We start from the raw sequence: 21,186 nt of genomic DNA, 5'->3' as shown, positions 1-21,186 counted from the left end.
AGGCGTCTGCTTTTCCAGATGTTTCATGCTGAGTATCAGAGGGCCCATCCCTCTCAGGCGTCTGCTTTTCCAGGTGTTTCATGTTGCTCTTTCATTTTATTCCCTATTTTGAGATGGAGTATCACTCTCGGCCTCCAGGATGGAGTAAAGTGGTGCGATCTCAGCTCACTGCAACCTCTGCCTCCCAGGTTTAAGCGATTCTCCTGCCCCAGCTTCCCGAGCCGCTGGGACTACAGTCACCCAACACCACGCTCAGCTAAGTTTTGTTTAGTAGAGACAGGTTTCACTATGTTGGCCAGGGTGGTCTCGAACTCCTGACCTCAAGTGGTCTGGCCACCTTGGGATCCCAAAGTGTTAGGGTTACAGGCGTGAATCACTGCACCTGGCCTCATTTTTATTTTTTTCTCTTTTTTTTTTTTTTTTTTTCTTCCCCAGACATTAGAACTCATTTGTATTCTTTAGTTGAACCTTTGAATAATCTGCTGTTACTCCCAAAAGATCCGCTGTGTTTTGACTTGGTGTTGATTTGGCAAAGGTTAACATATTTATTCTACTGAAATTTTCTAGTCTAAAACAAGACTCTTTTATTTTCCTCAGAGGCTAAAGTTTCTTCATTTAGAAATGACACACCGTGTCAGAGCCCTCATCCACAGCCAACAGGATATTCTTTGGCCTCTCTTAGATCTAAGTTTATTTTTGAGCTTATCATTTGCTTTACAATTGTTTATCGTGATTTGAGAGCTGTTTAACATCTTAATGCACTCAAATTATTTAATATCTGCACTGCCTTTCCTGCTTGGAAGCCTAGAAGGGTGTTCCTCATTGAGGAATCAGATTAATATTTACATTTTTTCTACCCACTTTTTTTTTTTTTTTTTTTTGAGACGGAGTTTCGCTCTTGTTACCCAGGCTGGAGTGCAATGGCGCGATCTCAGCTCACCGCAACCTCCGTCTCCTGGGTTCAGGCAATTCTCCTGCCTCAACCTCCTGAGTAGCTGGGATTACAGGCATGCGCCACCATGCCCAGCTAATTTTTTTTTTTGTATTTTTAGTAGAGACGGGGTTTCACCATGTTGACCAGGATGGTCTTGATCTCTTGACCTCGTGATCCACCCGCCTCGGCCTCCCAAAGTGCTGGGATTACAGGCTTGAGCCACCGCGCCCGGCTCACTTTTTTTTTTTTGAAACAGCGTCTTTACTCTGCCACCTTGGATGGAGGGCAGTGGTGCAATCTTGGCACACTGTGGCCTCGACCTCCTGGGCAAGGGATCCTGCTGTCTCAGCCCTGAGAAGCTGGGACTACGGTACGCTCCAACACACCTGGCTAATTTTTGAATTTGTTGTAAAAATTGGGTTTCACCATGCTGTCCAGGCTTGTCTTGAACTTCTGGGCTCAAGTGATCTGCCTGCCTTGGCCTCCCAGTGTTGAGATGACAGGAGTGAGCCGCTGCATCTGGTCTCCTATTCACTCTTCTCAATCTGGAACTGATCTCAGTAAGTGGCAAGAAATTACAATCCAATTTGTTTCCCTTGAAGCCAATTCTCCTAGCATCATCTACTACAGAATGCTTGCTTTTCCCTTTATTTTTGGTACTAGTGTTTTCATACATTAATTATACACACATAGAGATATATACTCAGTAGGGACCTATTCTTGTCCATATTTTCTATTATCTGATTTTTTTTTTTTACACATAGGAACTACATTTTATTATAAATGGATACATTTTTAATTTTAAATAATTATAAATTCACAGAAAGTTTAAAAATTAGTATAGAGAGGCCCCATGTACCCTTCACCCAGTATTTCCCAAAGGTAATATTTATTTTATTTTTACGTATTTGTGACGAGGTCTTGCTCTGTTGCCCAGGCTGGAGTACAGTGGTGCAATCTCAGCTCACTGCAACCTCCGCCTTCCCAGTTCAAGCGATTCTCCTGCCTCAGCCTCCCGAGTAGCTCAGGCTACCAGCACCCAGCTAATTTTTGTACTTTTAGTAGAGACAGGGTTTCACCGTGTTGGTCAGGCTGCTCTGGAACTCCCGACCTCAGGGGATCTGCCTACCTCAGCCTCCTAAAGTCCTGGGGTTACAGGCATCAGCCACTGTGCTTGGCCCCCAGAGCTAACATTTTATGTAACTATAGTACTATTATTGACACAAGGAAATGGCAGACCTACACCATTTAATCGATTGCCAGCAGCACAACCAGCACTCCGACCTCCCTCCTGCTGCCACTTCACAGACACACCCACTCCCCACCCCAACCCTAAACCCCTGGTGACCAACAATCTGTCCTCCATGTCTACAATCTTGGCATAGAAATGGAATCATACAGCATGTGACTTTCTGCGAATGGCTTTCTCACTCGGCATATTTTTCAACAGCTGATAAAGGTGTTCTATTTCTCTACTTTTTCAAAATTTTCTTGCAATTCAGCATGCTGTACCTTCATAAAAGTGTTATGAAAGTGTTCAAACACGCCGGGTGCAGTGGGTCATGCCTGTAATCCCAGCACTCAGAGGCTAAGGCAGGAGAATCACTTGAACTCGGGAGGCGGAGACTGCAGTGAGGTGAGAGGAGAGATCGCGCCATTGCACTACAGCCTGGGCAACAAGAGCAAAAGTCCATCTCAAAAATAAATAAATTATTAAATAAAGTCTTCAAACACATAAGATAACAGAATAGTATAACAAGCACCTGTATTTCTACAGCACTCAGCTTCGGTCAGTATTTTATCTTTTTCTATCTTCCTCATTTTTTTCCTTTTATTTTTTATTTTTATAAATAAAGACGGGGTTTCACCATGTTGGTCAGGCTGGTCTTGAACTCCTGACCTCAGGTGATCCGCCCGCCTTGGCCTCCAAAGTGGTTGGATTACAGGCATGAGCCACCACGCTCAGCTTTTTATTTTTTTTTTTAATTCCTTTTTTTTTTTGAGAGTCTTGCTCTGTCACCCAGGCTGGAGTGCAGTGGCATGATCCTGGCTCACTGCAACCTCTGACTCCTGGGTTCAAGCGATTTTCCTGCCTCAGCCTCCCAAGTAGCTGGGATTACAGGTGCACACCACCATGCCCAGCTAATTTTTTTGTGTGTTTAGTACAGACAGGGTTTCACCATGTTGGCAAGGCTGGTCTCGAACTCCTGACCTCAAGTGATCCACCTGTGTTGGCCTTCCAAAGTGCTGGGATTACAGGCGGGAGTCATGGAGCCCTGCTTCCTGAATATCTTTAAGCAAATTTCAGACATATGTTTTTACCCATAAATGTTGCAGCGTATCTCTTTGATCAGATAGGGATTTTGTTTTGGCATAGCTACAATAGCATTGCCACATAATGACTGATGATCAAATGCTGAATTTGACTGTTTCAGGAGTGATGGAGTCTAGGTCCCAGGTCCCTAGGGTTTCCTTCTAACATTCCCCTCCTTTTTATCAAGTTCTTTATTTGTCGTAGAATTTCCAACATTCTAGAATAAGTTGACTGTAAATCTGTGACGTTAATTTCTATAACGTTTGCGAATTTTGCAATGCAAAAATTTAAGCATATACAGAAGTAGTAGCGATAACTGTATAAGGTATCTGTATCAGTCCGCTTTCATGCTGTTAATAAAGACACCAGAGACTCAGTAATTTACACAGGAAAAAGGTTTAGTGGACTTACAGTTCCACATGGCTGGGGAGGCGTCACAATCACAGTGGAAGGCAAGGAGGAGCAAGTCATGTCTTAAATGGATGGCAGCAGGCAGAGAGAGCGCTTGTGCAGGGAAACTCCCATTTTTAAAACCATCACATCTTATGAGACTTATTCACCATCATGAGAATAGCTTAGGAAAGACCTGCCCCCAAAATTCAGTCACCTTCGACCTGGTTCCTCCCACAACATGTGGGAATTTAAGATGAGATCTGGGTGGGGATACAGCAAAACTGCATCAATATCCCAACAGTTGCCACAAAGATTAACTTACAGCCAAACTTCGTCTTCGTCACTTAGCCCCTCTGTTCTGGTTACTGCTGCTTCACAGCAACTCACCCTAAGCCTTAGCAACGATTTTCTTAAAACAACAATTTTCTTGGCCGGGCGCGGTGGCTCAAGCCTGTAATCCCAGCACACTGGGAGGCCGAGGCGGGTGGATCACAAGGTCAAGAGATCGAGACCATCCTGGTCAACACGGTGAAACCCCGTCTCTACTAAAAATACAAAAAATTAGCTGGGCATGGTGGTGCGTGCCTGTAATCCCAGCTACTCAGGAGGCTGAGGCAGGAGAATTGCCTGAACCCAGGAGGCTGAGGTTGCGGTGAGCCGAGATCGCGCCATTGCACTCCAGCCTGGGTAACGAGTGAAACTCTGTCTCAAAAAAAAAAAAAACAACAACGATTTTCTCTTCTCATGATTTTATGCTTTCAGGACAGGTTTGGCGGGACAGGATCACCTGTGGTTGCCCAGGCAGTTGCAGGCATCTGAACACTCATGGAGATGTTCAGGGTGGCTCCTGGGAGTGGATGCTGATGCTGGTTGCCCGAGATGCACGGCCCAAGCTGTGAAGACTCAAGATTCCAGCCAGAGCATGGAATCGCTGATGGCTTGTTCACTCACAAGTATGGTTCCTGGTTTGGAAGTGCTGCGGGGCCAGGACTGCTAACTACAGGGCTTCCCAGGTTCAGGTTCAGGTTTGAAAGCATTTCTATCACTCCCCAAGTGCCCTGTGCTCGGTCATGGCCAGCTCCCATCTCTGCTAAGTGTGTCTTTTCTGGCCATTTCATCTAAAGGGAATTGCAATATGGCTCATCCTTTCTCTGGCTATTCTCAGTGTCCCATCTTGGTGGCTCCTTTACAGTGTGGCAACGGAGTGAGTATCCTGCTGCTGTCAGTCAGCCTGTTACTGAACATGTACACGTCATTCAGCACATCACTGTGTGAACACACACACTTCACTCACTCAGCCCGTCACTGCATGCAGAATACAGACTTCACTCAGCCAGTCACTGCATGCAGAACACACACACTTAACTCACTCAGCCCGTCACCGAGTAGAGAACACACACACTTCACTCACTCAGCCCATCACTGCGTGGAGAATACATAGACTTCACTCACCCCATCACTGCACGGAAAACACACCCACCTCACTCACTCAGCCCATCACTGCATGGAGAACATACACACTTCACTCACTCAGCCCGTCACTGCGTGGAGAATACACATACTTCACTCAGCCCATCACTGCATGGAGAACACACACACTTCACTCACTCAGCCCGTCACTGCGTGGAGAATACACAGACTTCACTTAGCCAGTCATGTATACAGAACACGCACACTTCACTCACTCAGCCCGTCACTGCGTGGAGAACACGCACACTTCACTCACTCAGCCCGTCACTGCGTGGAGAACACGCACACTTCACTAACTCAGCCCGTCACTGCACGGGGAACATGCATACTTCACTAAGCCCATCACTGCGTGGAGAACACACACACTTCACTCACTCAGCCCGTCACTGCGTGGAGAACACGCACACTTCACTCACTCAGCCCATCACTGCACGGGGAACATGCATACTTCACTAAGCCCATCACTGCGTGGAGAACACACACACACTTCACCCACTCAGCGCGTCACTGCGTGGAGCACACGCACACTTCACTCACTCAGCCCGTCACTGCGTGGAGAACACGCATACTTCACTCATCGCATCACTGGAGAACACGCACACTTCACCCACTCAGCCCATCACTGCGTGGAGAACACGCACACGTCACTCACTCAGCCCGTCACTGCATGGAGAACACGCATACTTCACTCATCGCATCACTGGAGAACACACACACTTCACCCACTCAGCCCATCACTGCGTGGAGAACACACACACTTCACTCACTCAGCCCATCACTGCGTGGAGAACACGCACACTACACCCACTCAGCCCGTCACTGCGTGGAGAATACACAGACTTCACTCAGCCAGTCACGTATACAGAACACACACACTTCACTCACTCAGCCCGTCACTGCACGGAGAACACATAGACTTCACTCAGCCCATCACTGCACGGAAAACACACATACCTCACTCACTCAGCCCATCACTGCATGGAGAACATACACACTTCACTCACTCAGCCCGTCACTGCGTGGAGAATACACATACTTCACTCAGCCCATCACTGCATGGAGAACACACACATTTCACTCATTCAGCCCGTCACTGCGTGGAGAATACACAGACTTCACTCAGCCAGTCATGTATACAGAACACACACACTTCACTCACTCAGCCCGTCACTGCGTGGAGAACACGCACACTTCACTCACTCAGCCCGTCACTGCGAGAAGAACACGCACACTTCACTCACTCAGCCCGTCACTGCGAGGAGAACATGCACACTTCACTCACTCAGCCCGTCACTGCGTGGAGAACACGCACACTTCACTCACTCAGCCCATCACTGCACGGGGAACATGCATACTTCACTAAACCCATCACTGCGTGGAGAACACACACACTTCACCCACTCAGCCCATCACTGCGTGGAGCACACGCACACTTCACTCACTCAGCCCATCACTGCGTGGAGAACACGCACGCGTCACTCACTCAGTCCATCACTGCGTGGAGAACACGCATACTTCACTCATCCCATCACTGGAGAACACACACACTTCACCCACTCAGCCCATCACCGCGTGGAGAACACACACACTTCACTCACTCAGCCCATCACCGTGTGGAGAACACGCACACTTCACTCACTCAGTCCGTCACCGTGTGCAGAACACGCACACTTCACTCACTCAGCCCGTACTGCATGGAGAACACGCACACTTCACTCACTCAGCCCGTCACCGTGTGCAGAACACGCACACTTCACTCACTCAGCCCGTACTGCATGGAGAACACGCACACTTCACTCACTCAGCCCGTCACTGTGTGGAGAACACGCACACTTTACTGACTCAGCCCGTACTGCGTGGAGAACACGCACGCTTCACTCACACAGCCCGTCAGTGTGTGGAGAACACGCATACTTCACTAAGCCATTGACTGCATGGAGAACACAAACACTTCACTCACACGGCCCATCACTGCATGGAAAATACATAGACTTCAGTCAGCCCATCACTGCATGGAGAACACGAACACTTCACTCAGCCCGTCATTGCACAGAGAACACGCACACTTCACACAGACCGTCACTGCGTGGAGAACACGCACACTTCACACAGACCGTGACTGCGTAGAGAACACACACACTTCACTAAGCCGGTCACTGCGTGGAGAACACGCACACTTCAGCCACTCAGCCCGTCACTGCGTGGAGAACACGCGCGCTTCACCCACTCAGCCCGTCACTGCGTGGGGAACACGCGCGCTTCACCCACTCAGCCCGTCACTGCGTGGGGAACACGCGCGCTTCACCCACTAGCCCGTCAGTGTGTGGGGAACACGCGTGCTTCACCCACTCAGCCCGTCACTGTGTGGGGAACACGCACGCTTCACTCACTCAGCCCGTCACTGCGTGGAGAACACGCACACTTTACTCACTCAGCCCGTCAGTGTGTGGAGAATGGGCACACTTTACTCACTCAGCCCGTCAGTGTGTGGAGAATGGGCACACTTCATCGTCCCTCCTGAAACTCTGTCCTCATTCTTGCTCTGCAGTTTTCCCTTCAGGTGCACCTTCCTCTCCCCACCCCCTGGAGTGACAAACACTGCTGGGGCCCTTCCCTACATGTGCTGCTGGCAGAGGTCCTGCCCGTTTCTGAGCTTCACAGCTCCCTCCAACCCCTGGTGAACCTGCACAGTTGAGTGCATTCTTGAGAGGCCGGGCAGGCCAAGTCTTCCTGGAAAGGTTTCCTTGCTAACATAAGGCAAAGACCAACGCCTCTTGGAGTAGACGCAGGCCTGCCTGCATGTGGGAGCTGTACAGTCATCAGGGGCTGTGGAGGAGGACGTCCCTGACACTGAGGGTGGCAGAAAGGAGACCTGCATAGCCCTTGATGTCACCGCTGTGCTAATGAGCAAGGCACCCCAGAAACCCTGCCTCTGACCCTTCATTTGTGACACATTAAATCCCTGCCTTAAAGCTCATTTTAGTTGGCTGTTTTGTAACTTTCAGCTAAAAGCACCCTGAGACAGGTAGCATTTTCCAAACTGCCATCTTAGGGTGATGCATTTCTGCAGACTTCCACCCTCCAGTGAGGGGTTCCGAAGCTGGGGATTCAACTCCATGCCTTTCTTCCAAGTCCAAGGCCTGGTGCCTCTTCCCTCCAGCGCTTTATCCCACAAGCCTGCCAGTCTGAGCCAGCCCAGGCCCAGATCCTCTGCCTAGCGGGACAGTCATCCCTGCCATTCTTTCTTGTCTGACCCATGAGGGGTTCGCTCCTGTCATGAAATGGAAACAACTCTTCCTGGCACAGGCCCCAAATCTCCTAACCGCACGCTCTAAGGGTTCTGGAATTCCTGCTGCACGGCCTTGCTGGTTCCCAGCAGACCACAGCAAGGGGCCTCTGAAGGAACCACCCTCCTGGGAACTTGCCCCCGACTGGTAGGCACAGGGCCCATCATGCTGCCTTGCTTTATTTTTATATATTCATTTTTTGCAGAGACAAGTTCTCACTATGGTGCCCAAGCTGGTCTTGAACTCCTGCGCTCAAAAGATCCTCCCGCCTCCGCCTCCCAAGTAGCTGGGACAACAGGTGTGAACCACCGAGCCTGGCAGCACCTTTCTTTTTTTTTTTTTTTTGAGATGGTATCTCGCTCTGTCACCCAGGCTGGAATGCCATGGTGCCATCTCGGCTCACTGCAAGCTCCACCTCCACGGTTCAAGTGATTCTCCCTCAGCCTCCCAGCTGAGATGACGGGCGCCTGCCACCATGCCCAGCTAACTTTTTTCACCATCTTGGTCAGGCTGGTTTTGAACTCCTGACCTCAGGTGATCTACCCGCCTCAGCCTCCCAAAGTGCTGGGATCAGAGGCCTGAGCTACCGCACCCGGCCACCCTGTGTTCTTGAAAACATTTCACAGAATATTTGACAGTTCGAGCCCCACCACCCATGCGCCGAAGCTGCCGGGAAACTCTATTCTAGCTCCCCCTTCCTTGCGGGCCTCGCTTCCCCGCACACCGGAGGCCTGGTCGCAGCCGGCTGTCGCACGGGGTCCACGTGCTCGGTCATCCCGCGTGGCGTGTTCGCGCCAGCGCGCTCCGAGCGCCAGCCCCGGGCTGGGACGGCTTCCCACGCTCCGCTCCCGCGCGCGGACACCGCCGCGGCCCTGCAGCGCCTGGGGAGCCCGCATGGCCCGGGACTCGCCTTCACGACCCAGGACGCTGGGCCTCCCCCCACACGGCGCCCCCAAGTCAAACAGCGGCGCCCTGGGCGCCCGAGCCTGCGGCGCGCGTTCACCGGCGGGTCTCGGGACCGCCGCCCGCGCTCCGCTCCCTGCCGGCGCGTCCTACCTGCCGGCGCAGCCGCGCGCGGCGGGTGCCGGGCGGCCCCGGGCCCCGGGTGCAGGCCGTCCGCAGGCCGCTCCGGCCCCCGCTCCGCCTGCCTGGGTTCCCGGGCCGGCGTCTCCGTCCCCCGCTCCGCCGCCTGGGGAGCGGGACAGCTGGGCGGCGCCATCTTCGGCTCCTCACCTGAAACGCAGGACCGCCCGTTAGGGCCGGGACTTACGAACCAGGACGGCGGGGCCCGGCGTCGTCAGGCGCCCGCCCGGGCCCAGAACCAGCTTCAAAGTCTCCAGCGCTCCGTTTCCGTCACCGCCTCGGGCGGGAAAACCCTCCACGCGCCGTGGTCGGCGGACTCGGGTCAGGAACGGTCCGCGCTCGCGTCGCCCGCCCGGCCCCGCCCCGGGCCGCGCCGAGGGGCGGAGAGGCGGGGAGCCCGGCGCCGGCGCCCCTTTACCTTTCCGGGGTTTCTCTTTGCTTTTGGAAAGGCCCATAGCCGCGCTCACCGCCCCCGCGGGCGCAGGTCTGGGTCCCCGCGCCTCAGCGGCCGCGCAGCGCCAGCGACTCACAGAGGGCCCCGGCGTCCGCGGCGCGCGTCACCATGGCAACCGCGCGCGGCGTAGCCCAGCCCGCCCCATCCTCTCGCGAGAGCAGCCCGTGCGACCGGAAGCGGGGCGGTGACCCCGGAAGTCCCCGGCGGGCGCAGCTTGGTCGGTTCGATCGCCGCCGGGACCTGACGCCACCCGGAGTTCGCGTCCCCTCCCCGTCTCCGAGCGTTGCTCCTATCATTGTGGTCATGGACGGTAAGAGGTCGCGGCCGCCCTCGGGAATCGCGCGCGGGGCGGGGCCGGTTCTCCCCTGGCGCGGGCTCCGCCCACCTGGGGCCGCGGGCGGGGCTCGGGAAGGCTCCCGGGCCTGGTCCCTCGATCCCCTACCGGGAACCCCTATCCTGGAGCCTCGACTACCGCCCCGGGACCCCTTCCTCCGGGCCTCGACCCTCGATCCCCGACCCGGACCCCTTCTCCCGGGCCTCGCCCCCGCCCACCGACCTGGAACCCTTCCCCCGGACCTCGACTCCCGATCCCCGACCCGGGACCCCTTCCCCGGGGCCTTGACCACCTACCCCGGACCCCTTCTCCCAGGCCTCGATCCCCGACCCGAACCCCTTCTCCTGGGCCTCGACCACCGACCGGGACCCCTTCCCCGATCCCCAACCCACAACCCGGGATCCTTCTCCCCGGGACCCCTTACCCCGGACCTCGACCCCTGACCACCGACCCAAGACCCTTACCCCTGTCGACTGCTCTCCTTCCCCTGGCCCCGGCACTCCTCAGCATCAGGCACCCTTCCCCACCAGTTTGGGACAGGGAACTGGCAGCATGCCTGTTCAGCCTTTTGGGCCCTGGAATGTCGGGTCAGAGGGCACAGGAAAAAAGTGACAGTTGCATCCCCTAGCCCCAAACAGCATCACGACAAATCAGAAGAGCTCAGACAAAAACTGATCCCTAAGTGCCAGGCCCTGCTCACAGCACTCTTTGTCATAGGACCTGTCAGCCTCCATTCTACAGACGGGGATCCTGCTCCCTAGCAGGAGCCAGTGTGGGGCAAGCAGCTCCAGGCAGTGGGATGCCCTGGTCCTGTCCTTCTCCACCTGAGGCCTGCTCTGTGCTCAGGGATACCAAAGAACACGAGGAATCCTGAAAAAATGAAGTATTACATTTGTTGAAACGTTGATGGGCGGGTGTGATAGGCAGGCTTTTAAAAATACTTTTTGAACTTTGAAAAGCTATAGTACCACCGTGTCATCATCATCAAGGAAATGTGTACAAATTTTCTACAAATTGCCTCAGAGAGAAGATGAAAGATAGCCTTTACCTCCCCTCACAAAAAATATGCTGGCTACTCCGGGTGCAGTGGCTCACGCCTGTAATCCCAGCACTTTGGGAGGCTGAGGTAGTTGGATCACCTGAGGTCAGGAGTTTGAGACCAGCCTGGCCAACATGGTAAAACCCTGTCTCTACTAAAAATACAAAAATTAGCTGGGCGTGGTGGCAGGCACCTGTAATCCCAGCTACTCTGGAGGCTGAGGCAGGAGAAACACTTGAACCCAGGAGGCAGAGGTTGCAGTGAGCCAAGATCATGCAACCGCACTCCAGCCTGGGTAACAGAGCGAGACTGTCTGGGGGGGTGCGGAAAGCTGGCTTTTCCCTCTACAGCTCACTCAGCAATTTTGAGGGGACTTTTCTCAAGCCTATGTCAAATTTCGCCCTAACTGGGTTTTTGTGCTGCCATAGACATGGCTAGAGGAGAAAGCTGAGGTGGAGAGGGGCACAGTCCCCAGCACCCTGCAGTGAGTTGGATGGGAAGGCCCGCCTGGCCTGCATTGTGCACCTGGGTTGGGTTGGCTGTTTCCCAGAGTCACAGATCACCTTGGCCTTGAAAACACCTGCACTGATAAAGGACAGATTGAACTTGGCCTTGACCATACCTGTCTTCACAGGTGATAGACTGAACCTTGCACAGAGCTCATTGGAACAGCAGGAAGTCTCAGCTTAGAGCTTTGATTTGCATTTGTGAATGCTTAGTCACCTCATTCTTTTTTTTTTTTTTTTTTTTTGAGACAGAGTTTCGCTCTTGTTACCCAGGCTGGAGTGCAATGGCGCGATCTCGGCTCACCGCAACCTCCGCCTCCCGGGTCCAAGCAATTCTCTGCCTCAGCCTCCTGAGTAGCTGGGATTACACGCACGCGTCACCATGCCCAGCTGATTTTTTGTAGTTTTAGTAGAGACGGGGTTTCACCGTGTTGACCAGGATGGTCTCGATCTCTTGACCTCGTGATCCACCCGCCTCGGCCTCCCAAAGTGCTGGGATTACAGGCGTGAGCCACCGCGCCCGGCCCTAGTCACCTCATTCTTTTGACAGGTTCCACTTCCTCATTCTGGAATGTGTGGTAAAAGCCCTTCCAGGAATCAGGTATTAGGGTCACTCTCCAAATTTAGCAGTTGAATGAATTGAGATCAATCCTACTTTTTAAAAACCATCTTTTTTCATCCCAGCTACTCTGGAGGCTGAGGCAGGAGAATTGCTTGAACCCAGGAGGCGGAGGTTGTAGTGAGCGGGAGATCACGCCACTGCTCTCCAGCCTGGGCGACAGAGTGAGATGGAGCGCAGTGGCGCGATCTTGGCTCACTGCAACCTCCGCCTCCCGGGTCCAAGCAATTCTCTGCCTCGGCCTCCTGAGTAGCTGGGATTATAGGCGCCTGCCACCATGCCCGGCTAATTTTTGTATCTTTAGCAGAGACGGGGTTTTACCATCTTGGCCAGGCTGGTCTTGAACCCCTGACCTCGTGATCTACTCGCCTCAGCCTGCCAAAGTGCTGAGATTAAAGGTGTGAGCCACCACGCCTGGCCAAACATTTTTTTCTAATAGCGGTGAGATCTGACTGTATTCCTGAGGCTGGTCTCGAACTCCTGACCTCAAGTGATCGGCCTGCCTCGGCCTCCCAAAGTGCCGTGATTACAGGCTTGAGCCACCATGCCTGGTGGAAATCTGCTCTTCGATGCCTAAGAGTTAGTACCTTGCTATTTGTATCCATTTATCTTTGGGGAGAAAAAGTCTATTAAAGTAGACTATCAGGTACCCAACTTTTAAATTGGCCCAGGCTGCCATGAAACCCCTGGCCTCAAGTGATGCACTGGCCTTGGCCCCCCAGAGTGCTGGGATTACAGGTGAACTTTTAAATTGGGAAAGAATCCCAAGGCTCTTAGCAAAGTTGCATTAATTCTAAACCTCCGTCTTGGGGATTCTAACCGTGGCCGTGGCCTCCCCTGTCCTCACCTGACCCTTTGAGATTGTCTGGTGCCATCCTCAGGTTCCCAGCAAGGAAATGGATAGGGAGGGTCTGCATTTGCTGGCCCTGTGTTAGCAAGGGGTCAGGGCTGGCACACTAACCTGTGTTCTGCCTCCCCTGTTTGGGGACTCCCTGCAGACCCCAGGTGGGTGTGTCTGTGTATGTAGCTCCTGGTATCTAGAAGGGTCCTCAAGAGTCCTGTTTGCTAGAAGTGTAACGTCTCATTCCCAAATCCTCAAACCATTCCCTCTTTCTTTGCAGATACCCTGTTCCAGTTGAAGGTAGGTACTGAATGTCTGCTCATCCCGCCCTGCTCTGGTGAAGACAGAGAGTCTAAGCTGCACTCACTCAGAGCCACAGAAAGAGTCGGGCAGATTATCTGATGGTTGAGTGACCACTACACAGGGCTCAGACTGCTGACCAAGGAGGGGATTATTGAGCCGAGCTGGCTTGGTGACATATTAGCTCTCTTCTGGTCTCAGGCCAAGTGGGGGCAGATCCTTAGGCTTGCCTGTGAAAGACCAAGTGTTATCTTTAAGAAAGACAAGTTGGGAATCATGCCCTGGACGTTCTGCTGGGCACTTCTTAACACTTAAATGTGGACTCATCATTTGAAGGAGAGCTTTCTGAGTATTCCTCCTATGTGGGTGGTGGTTCCAGGGCAGGCTTCTGTGCATTTCCCGGGCACGTGCTCCTGGCTGCTCCGCTGTGGCCAGCTTTATCTTGCCTTGTCGCTGGTTCTAAGCTCCTGATGCAGCTTTGGGGTGTTCTCCCATCACAGTGGACCTGTCAGATGCCACTGGGGACAGGCCTGCTGTGTCCTGAGCCCTGAGGCGCCATGGGAGGCAGGGCTGCCCAGGACCAGGGCGTCTGTGGCTCCAGGTGGGTTTCCAGAGACCCTGTTTCCCTGTGGTGCCGGCAGAGCAGTTAGGTCCCAGAAACTGTGTGGGTTGCCCAGCAACCCGCTGCATACCCAGCATTCGTCGTTCAAGGTAGTACTTTCGGGTGCGTCTTCACCTGGAATTCTATTATGACGTGGTGGTAGCCTGAGAGGAGTTTTTTGAGTCTTTCTTCTACATTGAAAAGCCATCCACAAGCAGGAGTCGAGACCAGAGTGAGATGCTTCTGACCCTTCCGCTCGGAGGCGGCCTTGGGTGGGGTGTTCATGGAGAGGACAGACACTGGAGGCCAGACAGAGCCTGAGGCAGAGCAGGCAGCGTCCGCCTTGAGCTGCTGCCATCTCTTGCCGCCCGCAGGCTTCATGCCTTCCCTGCCATGTGCCGGGCCCAGGCTGGCTGATGGGTGCTTAGGAAACTGCATGGTGCAGGTGTGGGTGTGGAGAGCAGGGGCTGGGCTCCACACGTCTGACCCAGAGCACTGGGTTTCTGCTCAGTTCACAGCGAAGCAGCTGGAGAAGCTGGCCAAGAAGGCGGAGAAGGACTCCAAGGCGGAGCAGGCCAAAGTGAAGAAGGTGAGGCTGGGGGCCTGAGGGCCATGACCCTCCTGGGTCTTCTTCTGTCCTTCTCTGCCCTTATTTTTGTTTCTTGTTTTGTTTTGATGCCTTTTGGGGAGAGGCAGGGCACTTTCTACATCATGACTTAATCCTCACCATGATTTCTTTTTTTTGAGAGGGAGTCTCGCTCTGCTGCCCAGGCTGGAGTGCAGTGGTGCCATCTCATCTCACTGCAGCCTCCACCTCCCGGGTCCAGGAGACTCTCATGCCTCGGCCTCACGAGTAGCTGGGATTACAGGCTTGCACCCATCTAATCTTCGTTCTTGTAGACAGGGTTTTGCCATGTTGGCCAGGCCAGTCTTGAACTCTTGGCCTAAAATGATGCTCCCACCTTGGCCTCCCAAAGTGCCGGGATTACAGGCATGAGCCACCGTGCCTGGCTCATCCTATCATTTTTAGCTCTCTTCTCCTATGGAGCTGGTACCTTGGGCATCAGGGTCTGGACAGAGGTATGATGCCCCCACCCCCATGGGTGGGACAGGGCTGGAGGCTCACAGGGGTTCCCTCCCCATGATGGACAGGGCAGAAAGAAAGGTGGGTAGGCCATGCACGGTGCTTATGAGGTCGAGGCAGGTGGATCACCTGAGGTCAGGAGTTTGAGACCAGCCTGGCCAACGTGGTTAATCCCCGTCTCTACTAAAATTTCAAAAATTAGCCGGGCGTGGTGGCGTGCACCTGTAGTCCCAACTACTTGGGAGGCTGAGGCAGGAGAATGGCTTGAACCCAGGAGGCGGAGGTTACAGTGAGCCAAGATCGCACCATTGCATTCCAGCCTGGGCCACAGAGTGAGACTCCATCTCCAAAAAAACAAAAATAAAAAATAAAGGAAGTTGGGATCTTGTGCAGTTCTTAAAACTTTGCCTAATGGGTGAAGTCCGTCCCAGGGTATTGGACTTCGGTAACTCTTCACCCACAGCCAGGCTCCCAGGCAGAAAGGAGCTGGAGAGCTGCCTCCCACAGGCTCTGAGTGCCGGCCGTGTGCTATGCCCCGTGGAGTGCTGGGGGCCGGGGGAGCAGAAGCCTGCATGGGGGGCTGGGCTGGGGCCTGGGCATCTGCCTTTTTAGCTCAGACGTTTCTAGTGAAGACATGGGAGAGGACTGCAGAGACCCACCCACTGTGGCCAGTGGTGTCCGGGAGAGCTCACCCCTGGGCAGCTGGCTGTAGGCACAGGCACCACCAAGTTCTTCCAGCCGCTTTTCCCCGGGTTTCAGGCCCTTCAGCAGAAAAATGTAGAGTGCGCCCGTGTGTATGCCGAGAACGCCATCCGCAAGAAGAACGAAGGTGTGAACTGGCTTCGAATGGCGTCCCGCGTAGACGCGGTGGCCTCCAAGGTGCAGACAGCTGTGACCATGAAGGGGGTGAGTGCTGGGACCTGGTGCCCGAGGGGCGGCCTCTGCTGGCTGAGGCAGGGATGGTCTGGATCTGGGGAAGCTCAGAGTTGAAGGACACTGATCAGCATGGGTTAGGAAATGCCAGCAGAGACGCAGGTGAGGCTGCACCTGAGCTTGCAGTGATACCCCAGGAAGGGCCTCCTCATAGGCCTTGGGCTTTCTTTTTTTTTAATATGTTTTTTTAGAGACTGTCCTGCTCTGTCACCCAGGCTGGAGTGCAGTGGTGCAGTTACAGCCCACTGCAGCCTGAACCCCTGGGCTGAAGTGATCCTCCTGCCTCAGCCTCCCAAGTAGCGGGGACCACAGGCATCAACCACCAAGCCTGGCTGATTTTTCATTTTTTTTGTAGAGACAGGGTCTCTATGTTGGCCAGACTGGTGTCAAAACTGGCCTCAAGCAATTCTCCTACCTCGGCCTCCCAAAGTGCTAGAATTAGGGGGTGAGCCACTCACTGCGTCTGGCCAGGCCTCGGACTTGGCAACCTCCCACAAGATGCAGGGCCTGCATGGCCGGGCTCATCTGCTGGGGCAGGGGACGTCACAGCGGGGCCTTAGCTCTGTTGAGGGCATTTCCTTCACACAGTGAGTGGGCCAGCAGAGCACAGCGGTCCTGAAGATCCCACAGCGGCACCCGTTTCTCCGGGGACCCTGCACTGGGTCTCCTTAGGACCCGGATGATGGCTCAGCCCAGAGCTGCAGTTTGTGGGTTGGGGTTGGGACGCCCCAGCTCTCCCCTCCTGGTGTGTGAGCTCCACCTGCCTTTCATACTGTTCCTCCTGCACCCTCTCCTGTCTCAGGTGACCAAGAACATGGCCCAGGTGACCAAAGCCCTGGACAAGGCCCTGAGCACCATGGACCTGCAGAAGGTCTCCACGGTGATGGACAGGTTTGAGCAGCAGGTGCAGAACCTGGACGTCCACACGTCGGTATGTAGACACCTGACCTCGGGGATATGGCCAGGGACAAGGAGGCGCAGCTCATGGGAGGGTGGCTCACAGGTGGACATGCCGTCTCTGCACACGTGTGGTGGCTCCCTGAGTCACCAAGCATCGTCTGTGCTGGGCCCTGCCAGGACCCTGAGAGGTGGTAGGGGCAGGGCAGCAGGAGCCTGCTGCAGGCACCTGACTCCTTGTGGGGAGCTCAGACGGCAAACAAGCATGCAGAGGGGCAGAAGGGTGTTCACCGAGGCCGCAGTCACGGCGCGCCCAGAGGCCGGGGCGGGGTGTAGCGGCAGGAAGCTGAGACAGAGTCACTGAGAGAACAGGACAAGGTGGCGGCTGTGGGAGGGGATGAAAAGTGTGGTCGGGCCGTCGTGAGGCTGTGTGGGGCTCCGTGGGCCTCTGTGTCCAGAGCATGCCCCTGTCCCCAGGTGATGGAGGACTCCATGAGCTCGGCCACCACCCTGACCACGCCGCAGGAGCAGGTGGACAGCCTCATCGTGCAGATTGCCGAGGAGAATGGCCTGGAAGTGCTGGACCAGCTCAGCCAGCTGCCCGAGGGCGCCTCTGCTGTGGGCGAGACCTCTGTGCGCAGCCAGGAAGACCAGCTGTCCCGGAGGTGGGTCTGTCCCAGAGATGCTGTGTCACCAGCCCCATACTCTGGAGCTGTGGGACGGGAGAGGGTTGTGGGTCAGAGGCCAGAGGAGAGCTTGGACCGAGGCTTCGATCTGAGCGCACCGATCTGGACTCGGGCCCCAGCCATGGCCACCCCCGCGCCAAGCCGCCCCGCTGCTGCCTGTCCTGCTCTGGCTGGCATGAGGCATGGCACTCACACACGTGTCTGCAGCGTGCCCTTCCTCGTGGAACAGGTACGAGTGGGACAGTGCATGTCACTCATGTCAGGACAGCTCGAAAAGCTGGCACTGAGGAGGAATCGGGCCGCTGCACTCCAGATGGAGGAGGCGCCTCACTGGGAGCACCCAGGGGTCAGAGGCCGCCCTTCCCTGGCCGTGACCCAAGTCCTGTTGCTGGTTTCCAGGTTGGCCGCCTTGAGGAACTAGCTGCGCCCTGCCGCAGCACCGCCTCTGCCCTGCGATGCGCTGGAAGGCTCCCGTCCTCTCCCCACCGCGTCTTGCCTTTGTGCTGACCCTGCAGAGCTGCGGCCGGCAGCCACGGCTCCTCTCACCGCCAGGCCTGGGCAGCCTCAGGCTGTTCCTGTTCTTCTGGGTTGGGCGGTGGGTCTGTGTCCTGGTGTTGAGTTTCTGCAAATTTGTGGGAGTGATTTCTGTGACTCTGGGCCGACAGCGGGGAGGCCAGGAGGGGCCACTGCAGGGGCTTCAGACTCTGGGGCGGCAGGCGTGTGGCTTGTCAGCCAGAGGGGTCAGGGCTGCCTTGTTGCCAAGCAACTCCTGGGGGCCACTCCGCACCCCTCAGCAGGCAGGAGGCCCCACCGTGTGGACAGACGCAGCCCAAGGAGCCACCACAGGCCTGTGTGTGCTGGAGGCCATCAGTGCCACCCATGCCGACCCCGCCTCCTCCATCATTCCAGGCACTGGGTCTCGGCTGCCCCTACCAGCTGGCTGAGCCCCCGGCCTGTTCTCAGCTCCCTCGGTTCCCTCAGTTCCTAAAGCTGCCCCGTGCCCAGTCTGTGGAGACAGAACCGTCACCCAGATCCAGATCCACGCGTGCCCACCCTGTGGCGTTCACTCTCACGTGGCTGCTGCGTCTGGAGGTGCCTTTGGCCCCGTGGTCTGTGCTGTGTCTCCTCGGCAGGAGCCTGTCCCAGGCTGGCCAGCTGCAGTCCCAGCAGGTGCTCCTCCCGGGGGGCAGCCTGCTTCTCTTGGACGACCTTTCCCTATGTCCCCCTCTACCATCTCTCTCCACAAGTGGGTGCCTCCCCTGACTGTACCCCAACTGCCTTCCCAGCGTGGAAGCCAGGGCAGCTGGTGGGGGGAGCCCAGGAGAGCTGTCTTTAGCCGGACTGGACTGGGGCTGCTTTGAGGAAAAGCCGCTCCTGTGCCCTGAGGAGCCGCCAGCAGCACTCATGGATGGACTTGCTGAGCAGGCGTTGGGCACAGCCTGTATCTGTTCCATTTCCTAATGTTTACTTTGTTGTCTTGAGGCTTCCAGGATTTTTTCTTTTTTTTGCCAAAGTAGAAAAGGCAGGTGGTGGGCGGCTGGCAGGGAGCTTGGGTCCCACCCCTCAGTCCTGCCCACCCCCCGCCGCCTTCACTGAGGCAGCAGTGGTCTTGTGGCTCCTACGTGCACAAACGTGGAGACCCTGACTTGCGCTCACTGAGCTTGGTTTTCTTTTCAGAACTTGGGAGCCCCCGGGGAGGGTCTAGTGTTGGCAGATCCTGGATGTGGGGGTCGGGGTACTGCCTGGCTGTGGTCCCTCCAGCCTCCCCACAATGACCTCTGGTGTTGGGAGAACGTCCTTCTATCCATCAAGGGTAACAGCCTTGAGGAGGGCGGGGGCTGCCTCAGCCTGTCCCCTTGGGCACCGAGGACAGGGGCTGTTTACCCTTTTCCTCAAATGCTGTTGTAAATAAACACGTGGGTCCCTGGAAACGTTCTCAAACTTAGCTTTGGAGCTTTGTGTGAGCCCCTGGAGTGGTCCTTTCCCCTGCTGAGGAGACCGAGGAGGGGCAGCTGGAGTGTCCACTGTGGGGGTGGGCGGACAGGCAATGCTCATTCTCAGGCCCGCCCCAACCAGCAGGCAGAACCCCCCATTTCAAGTTCTCTTTGAAACTTACCTAACAGTTGTACAGTACGTGGTCTATGCACTGGCCGGACACCACGCTGCCCTGACCATCTCTGGTCCGACGTCCCACATTGCGTGTCCTCGTGCTGCTGCCTCCAATCTGGGACAGTTCCTTTTTCATCTTTCACGACCAGAATGGTTTGAAACTGCTGGCCGCTGTTTTGCAGAATGTTCTCAGCTTGAGGGATGCAGTTTTCACGTGATGTGGTAGAGGTCTTCCTGACTGCTGGTGGCAGGGGCCGTGGCATCCCTGTGTCTTGGTGCTGGTGACTGTGCCCTTCACCACGGGGTGCAGTGGCATCCCCAGCCTTCTCCACTGTGAAGTTAGCATTTTCCCTTTTCATTTATTTTTTATTTTGGAGACGGAGTCTTGCTCTTATCGCCCAGGCTGGAGTGCAGTGGCGTGATCTTGGCTCACTGTAACCTCTGCCTCCCGGGTTCAAGCGATTCTCCTGCCTTGGCCTCCTGAGTAGCTGAGATTACAGGTGCCTGCCACCACACCCAGCTAATTTTAGTAGAGATAGAGTTTCTACATGTTGGCCAGGCTGGTCTCAAACTCCTGGCCTCAGGTGATCCGTCTGCCTCGACCTCCAAAGTGCTGGGATTGCAGGTGTGTGCCACTGCGCTGTGCTTCATTTTCCTGTTTTAATTAATGTGCCTTGTGGGAAGATCCTGACCACTCTGCAGGCCTCAACCCGCTTTCCCTGAGTGTTATGTCCATTGACTCAAAACGGCTGTGATTTTCTTGAGGATTCTAGGCAGGACCCTCCCCACTCCCTCCATGTTTCTCATCCATCTGGACCTGTCTGTGTTCACTGCGTGGGTTACAGTGGTTGCTGGTGCCTACTTTGTGGCTCAGCACATAGTATCTCATTCAGGAGACTGAGGTCAGCTTCCCTCCCACCCCGGCAGTCTCTGAGCGTGGCCTGGCCCAGCACTGCAGGACGCTCTTGGCTCATCTTGGTGCTTGTTGCCCTAGCCCTGAGGATCAGCCACTTCTCCAGGAAGCTCCGATTCCTTTCAGTGGGGAATGGTGTTTAGAAAACCAGGATCTGGAGGCCTGGTGCAGGAGCTCACGCCTGTAATCCCAGCACTTTGGGAGGCTAAGGTGGGAGGGCTTTGGAGAGCGGCCCAGGCAGCATAGTGAGACGCCCATCTCTACCAAGTAGTAGCCAGGCATGATGGCGTGGGCCTGTGGACTAAGCTACTTGGGAAGCTGGTACAGGAGGTTTGCTTGCGACTGGGAGGCTGTGGCTGTAGTGACTTAGGATTACACCACTACACTGC

The 21,186-nt window shown here is 55.2% G+C and overlaps 2 protein-coding genes and 2 long non-coding RNA genes across 5 annotated transcripts; 1 reads left to right on the top strand and 3 right to left on the bottom strand.

Moving 5' to 3' along the window:
• Positions 1–3,144: 3,144 nt before the first annotated feature.
• Positions 3,145–7,286, bottom strand: LOC116555792. Of its 2 annotated transcripts, XR_004270677.1 has the most exons (4): positions 7,252–7,286; positions 5,560–6,630; positions 4,372–5,522; positions 3,145–4,067 (listed from the first exon to the last, which is right to left on the bottom strand). It is a non-coding gene; the product is annotated as an uncharacterized LOC116555792 (long non-coding RNA). The 2 variants fall into 2 exon arrangements; XR_004270676.1 differs by having other exon boundaries at positions 4,372–6,630.
• A 1,683-nt stretch (positions 7,287–8,969) lies between these two features.
• On the bottom strand, positions 8,970–9,949 carry SPATA33 (spermatogenesis associated 33). The gene has a single exon (XM_032284743.1). The coding sequence runs from the start codon at positions 9,615–9,617 to the stop codon at positions 9,078–9,080; it is 540 nt and encodes a 179-aa protein (XP_032140634.1). The 5' UTR covers positions 9,618–9,949; the 3' UTR covers positions 8,970–9,077.
• Positions 9,950–10,032: 83 nt separating this feature from the next.
• On the top strand, positions 10,033–19,710 carry CHMP1A (charged multivesicular body protein 1A). The gene is made up of 7 exons (XM_032284744.1): positions 10,033–10,245; positions 13,555–13,574; positions 14,687–14,764; positions 16,019–16,165; positions 16,995–17,123; positions 17,567–17,754; positions 18,175–19,710. The coding sequence occupies exons 1-7, from the start codon at positions 10,044–10,046 to the stop codon at positions 18,194–18,196; spliced, it is 786 nt and encodes a 261-aa protein (XP_032140635.1). The 5' UTR covers positions 10,033–10,043; the 3' UTR covers positions 18,197–19,710.
• On the bottom strand, positions 11,632–12,536 carry LOC116555793. Its single transcript, XR_004270678.1, has 3 exons — positions 12,349–12,536; positions 11,931–12,031; positions 11,632–11,888 (listed from the first exon to the last, which is right to left on the bottom strand). It is a non-coding gene; the product is annotated as an uncharacterized LOC116555793 (long non-coding RNA).
• Positions 19,711–21,186: the final 1,476 nt, after the last annotated feature.

The sequence above is a fragment of the Sapajus apella genome, unplaced genomic scaffold (genome assembly GCF_009761245.1).
Source record: "Sapajus apella isolate SASKATOON/1434 unplaced genomic scaffold, GSC_monkey_1.0 scaffold15, whole genome shotgun sequence".
In the NCBI taxonomy this organism is placed as follows: Eukaryota; Metazoa; Chordata; class Mammalia; order Primates; family Cebidae; genus Sapajus; species Sapajus apella.
This window is presented reverse-complemented; position numbering and strand designations above follow the sequence as displayed.